This window comes from Lactuca serriola, chromosome 5, assembly GCF_051521515.1.
Source record: "Lactuca serriola cultivar US96UC23 chromosome 5, Lser_US96UC23_V15, whole genome shotgun sequence".
Taxonomy (NCBI): domain Eukaryota; kingdom Viridiplantae; phylum Streptophyta; class Magnoliopsida; order Asterales; family Asteraceae; genus Lactuca; species Lactuca serriola.
The window spans coordinates 325,768,502-325,774,477 of NC_136412.1; the positions used below are offsets into that span (position 1 = coordinate 325,768,502).

A 5,976-nucleotide genomic window follows, 5' to 3' on the forward strand; every position below is an offset into this window, starting at 1 on the left:
TGTGTATGTGTATATTCTACTATTATTCATTTTTTATACATATGTGACTTAATGCGACATTTTGTCAAAGATTGGTGGTAAGTACAAGCCTTGGAGCCATGACGCGCCATGGCTCCACCGTAGTGAGCTTTTTAAAACATTGAACAATATGGTATGACCTTGTAGAGGAAGGTCAGGAACAAGACATATCATGTTTATATGAATTTTACTTTCTCGTACACTTTTAGAAAATCAAAGTATGTACAAAGGTCTCAAACATCGCGTTCAACTAAAATTCCTCAAGGACAATAATTGTGTCAAGTCCTTATTTCATTGTATTTTAGTTTCATCTATGTTTTTTTATGATCTAATTTTGACATTTCCACACCCATATCAAGTGCTACCAAACATATTATTGTCGATACTATGACCCATATGTTTGATATCTTGTCTTGTTTGGGTTCAACCTTTTTGAATTGCTACATAAACTAGATTTATCATGCCTTTTGACATTGGCTTAGTTTCCTTGTCAAAAGATCTAGAGAAAAAGAATTGGATCTTTTGGATTTTTTTTACAAAAGCCATTGTAATTAGGCTAATATGTAAAAACCGTTGATTTTTTTTTGGGTTAATGACCTAGGAGGGTAATAAGGTTTTAAATTTGTCCATATTAGGTCCCTAAGATATTTTTTTGCACATATTACACTAACATGGTTGTTACAACCGTTTAAATGTTGTCCCTTTAAACGTTAAAAGAACGACATTAAACGATTATAACAACTATGCTGGTGTATTATGTAAAAAAGGACCTCAAGGACCTAATGTTGACAAATTTGAAACCTTATTACCCTCCTTTGTCATTAACCCTTCTAAAAGAGACTACTGATACAAGATTTGTCGGGGATACTCCTTTACTTTGACCATAGCTCCGCCACTTAAAAATGACATTAAAAAAAATATGTTTCTATAATTAATTCAGGGGTATATTTGGAAAACTAAAAAAACTTAAAAAACTAGTCTAAGTAGCTTTTTAAAATGATAACTTGTAAGTTATTTTTTGGTTTACCAAACATGTCAACTTAAAAAAGATCAAAAAATAATCTAGCTTATCAGCTAACTGTGTTGCACCAAATATAGCCTTAATAATCAAGACTTTGATCATTACTAGATTTTTTTTTTGTAAAAATGACAAAAAATTGTTATATAACCTTTCGATTGAAACTGTTGGTTGTGGTGAATGAACGACTAAAAAGAGAAGATGAAAATCATGTAACTGGTTACTAATATAAATTGTAAAAAATTTAAATGAAAAAATAAAAATATTAAAAATGGTATTAAGTCATTACAAACAACCATGCAACCGGAAATTAGAATCACAAGACTATCCATGTAAAAAAACCTAAATACTAAATTTATAATTTTTTGTAAATCGTAAGGTCCATTTATGTAATTATTCAAAAAGCTTTTAAGGGTTAATGACCTAAGATGGTAATAAAGTTTTGCCCACATTAGGTTTATAGGGTTTTTTTTAATACATATTACAGCAACATGATTATTAAAACCGTTTAAATGTTTTTTTTTTTAAACGACAAGAGACAACATTTAAACGGTTATAACAATCAGGTACAACATGTATTAAAAAAAAAAGACAATAAAGACCTACTCCTACTTTATTTATTTATTTCTTATTTTTTTTATTTTTTTATGGTAGGAGGATATTTAATTTCTCTTACTTGAAAAAGAAAAAAAAATGTTTGGCTCTATGAAAAATGTTCAGGCTCTAGATTTCGAACTTTGGACTTCAAGTAGGCCAGGCTGAATAGTAATATTGACTCCGTTTCATCTCCATCACTTACCGCCGGAGATATCAACACATAAACGCACACGGCCACACAGCATCGTAGAATCGTTGTCTCGTTCATCGCTCCCTCAAAAATTCACGGAGATGGCGATGACAGCCACCTCTGCGGTGTAAGCCAATTTGAAGCAAAGCTTTTCTCTTAGACAGTCATCTAAATGTACACCCCACTTCTCCAAATCCACCCAACCACCAATTTCGCATCCCATTCACGCTCTTCTCAAAATCCCCTTATCTTCTTCATTCATCATTATCAATTTCCCCAAACCCCAAACATTCCTAAGCATACTTATTCATCCCTCTCTTACAACCGAAAAACCCTGTTTAAAACCCGTATCAAATGTACAGAAAATAGCGATTCTAATCCACCGAAATGGGAGAGACTGTTACCAAAAAATATTATCTCAGCTGAGAAAATCCTCAGGTCGATTGCAGGGGCAACTTCCAGTCCAATTTGTCAGTTCATATCTTCACCCACTACTTTCTTGCACTCCGTGGATCCCAGAATAAAACTGGTTAGCTTCATTATTTTTACCACTACTTCTTTTCGCTAGTGTGTTCAATTGAGTCGTGGGTTTTTAACTTTGTATGCTGTTTTCAATTTGTTTTTCGTTGCCAATGTTAAATTTCATTACATTCTATGCTCGTTAACGAATTAGTTCAATAAATTCATGGGTATTATTCATGATTTCGATGGGTTTGTTCGTGTATTCTACCTTTTTACGTATTTGATTTCACATAATCATTTTCTCTATTTCAATCACATTTCTCTTCATCACATTATATTGTGAAATCTCAATTTCAACCCTAAATTGGTTATCTCAAGCAATTTAGGGCACCGATACCATTCACTTCTCATTCATGGAGTTAGTTCATTCTTTATAATGGCATCCTCTACTCAAGATTCAAGCAGTATTCTCTAATGTGCATAACAATTACTTCACAGGAAGATTTAAATACATCTTTTCCGCTCTTTAAAGTTCCTATATTTCTTTTTTTGCAGGCATGGCTTCTTGTGTTAGTTGTTTTACCTGCAAGATCTCATATATACATGCGTTTTGGATTAATCTCTTTTCTTGCTCTATTGTCTGCATGGATACTACCAAGACAAGTTTGGATGGTATGTATAATGTGTCACCATTTAACATTTTTCTTATACCCAATAATGTCAAAAATATAAATTCTTTAACTTTATAGAAAATTCCATCATCGTAACATAACAAAGTTTCATTATAACATACTTCCTTTCTTGAATCCCAAATACTATTTGTAGGATCAACTAGGAAGAGTTGCCCTGTTATCTGGGATTCTGTTCATAATGTTAGGGTTGGGTGCAGATAGTGTTCCCATGGTTGTCCAATCAAGAACACCACCACCTTCAATGATGGGATTACCAAATATTCCACCATCTTTTCAAGGTTATTCATATCTACTCTTCAAATTAGGACCTTTTCAACTTACAAGAAAAGGATTATCTGTAGCTAGCACATCTGCTTGCTTAACCTTCACTGTAAGTTTCTTTTTCTTTTAAAACATCACCTTATGAGTAAAAAACAATACATTGTCTTATATTGTGATTTTGGTTGTAGATTTTTCAAAGTGCAAGTCTTTGTTTGACAACTACTACACCAGAACAACTAGCGTTTGCTTTACAATGGTTTATGAAGCCTTTGGTGTATGTTGGTGTTCCTGTTGCTGAAGTTATTCTTACTCTTCTTCTATCATTGAGATTTATCAACTTAGTCTTTGATGAGGTGAGGTGAATGCTATTTTTGAGATTTATTATTAGAAAGAATCGAATCATAAATTGTGTAAAATTATGGTAGGTTCGGATTGTTGCATTGGGGATTGTATCACGAAGGATAAATTGGAAACAACTGGCTACTATGGAGACAGTCGAAGGTAAATCCACATCTCAAATACATCATGTGACATGACATGGGCACATGTCATGGCATGGCATGACATGACATGACATGACTTAACAAGTTATACTGTGTTTGACATAGATTAGACTAGTAGTGTCCGGGGGATGTGAATAGGAGATTAATTGCAGTTATTGGTCTCACCCAAAAAGATAGATTATGATCTATGAAAAAGACATAAATGCCCTCATCATTGAAAATAGCCCTAGAAAGCCTAACAAAACCTCATTGATCTTGAAGACTAATTATGTTTTTGATTTATGTTTGGTTAGATGTTGAGGAATTACTAAATTTTCTCTTGTGGAATTGCAGTTTTTTTTACGTACATTCGTCGGATCTTTAAAAATATATTTAATCATGCGGAGCAGATAACCCAGGTTTGAATTATTTGTTCTTCACTTCTTCTTGATTGTTATATTTTTCAGTGAATTAGAATGGCTAACCAACTATTTTAAAGTATGTCATTTATTATTATTATTATTATTTTTTATTTTGATTTTGACCCAAATGTTAATTTTTTTTTTTACGAATTTGGCCCAAACTTTTTTACAAATTTGCACCAACTCTTTCACAACTTTGTTTTTACAACTATTTTTGGAACCTTTTTTACAACTATTTTTACAATGTTCTCTTACCGATTCGTTTTTATGCATTTTTTGATTTTTTTTTTGTTTATACAAATTAGTTTTTTTTTTACTAAAACCTTAATTTTGCAAAAGAACAACCTTGTCAAAAAGTTGTAAAAAAACTTGTTAATTACGTAATTTTAATAATAAAAGCTGTAAAAAGTAAATTTGTAAAAAAAAAAAAAACTAAGAAAAAATATGTAAACACAAAGTTGTAAAAAAAGTTTGGGTAAAAATTGTAACAAACATTTAAACACGGGTCAAAATTGTAAAAAGGAAAGTTGGTAACTTGATGTAATGTAGTGTGTACATTTTTGAATTAGTTGTCCAAATTTAATGTTAACACACAAAACTCCTTCTTCCCTAAGAAAAAAAATATATATTGAAAATACAATGCTATAAGAATATCCAAAGTAGAATGCTTTAAATAATAAGAAAACAATTAAAACTACAATGAAAGGAAAGTAGTTTGCTATATCTTTCTTGCATTTTATTTATAATTTACTTAGTGTTGGTGTTGACTGTTGATGTAGGCAATGAATGTGAGAGGGTTTAGGGGTGACTGCAACTCCCACAAAATTTACTTCTCATCGGCTTCTTCCTCACCAATCACAAATATTATATCCATTATCACACTGATTGGACTTATAGTTGCTGCTGCTTTCTCTGAATATATGTTCGTCTGAAGGGATTCAACAATAATGAGTGATGATGCATTAACGTTTGTATATTTGCACTTTATTCTCCATCTGAAGAAGCCAAATGTCTTCTTTATGTTTTCGTTTAGTAATGTGGAGATACGCAAAACTTTAATTGGTAACATAGACCCATTGAAGTTTAGGAAAACTGCAAAAATGTCATTACATGTTGGCCTCATAATCGATTTAGTCCTTTTATATTTTTTATCCACTTAAGTCCCAAAAACCGATAATGGTATTCAATTTGACTCTTTTGCTCGGTCAACGGGTCATCTAACTTTTAAAAATTACACTTTTGGCTAGATTTTAATTTTCTTTTTTTACAAATTTGGTCCAAGATTTATACTTTTGGCCTAGATTATTTTATTATAAATTTGGTCCAAAATTTATCCTTTTGACCAAAATTTCAGAATTTTGTTATGAATTCATCATAACTTTAGTTTTTTTACTAACATTTTTTCTCAAAAAAAAGATTTTGAATATATTTTTTCTTTATAAAATCATATTTATACAAAAAAAAACATATTTTCACATAAAACATCTTATATTTTCTATGTAAATTTTTTTTAAAAAAAAAACTTTTCTATATACGAAATACCTATTTATAAGGATAGGTATTTATTAAGTACATAAATATACACAAATCCATTTTAAAAAAAAAATATTCAAACACGTATTTTACAAGAAAAAATGTATACAAACATCTTTTTTTGATAAATACATCTTGTAAAAACATATTTATATATACCTAAATAAGTGTTTGTATATATTTCTTTTGTAAAAATATAATCATATATTTTTTATAAACACTTATTTTATAATAAACACATTTGTATTCAAACACGGTATATATAAAATGTATATAAGCACGTATTTTATAACAATATATT

At 30.3% G+C, this 5,976-nt stretch overlaps 1 protein-coding gene across 1 annotated transcript; it reads left to right on the forward strand.

Moving 5' to 3' along the window:
* Nucleotides 1-1,771: 1,771 nt before the first annotated feature.
* ABCI12 (cobalt ion transmembrane transporter) lies at nt 1,772-5,297 on the forward strand. The gene is made up of 7 exons (XM_079003444.1): nt 1,772-2,352; nt 2,841-2,957; nt 3,111-3,347; nt 3,427-3,591; nt 3,664-3,739; nt 4,075-4,139; nt 4,922-5,297. The coding sequence occupies exons 1-7, from the start codon at nt 1,996-1,998 to the stop codon at nt 5,072-5,074; spliced, it is 1,170 nt and encodes a 389-aa protein (XP_078859570.1). The 5' UTR covers nt 1,772-1,995; the 3' UTR covers nt 5,075-5,297.
* The last annotated feature ends 679 nt before the right edge of the window (nt 5,298-5,976 follow it).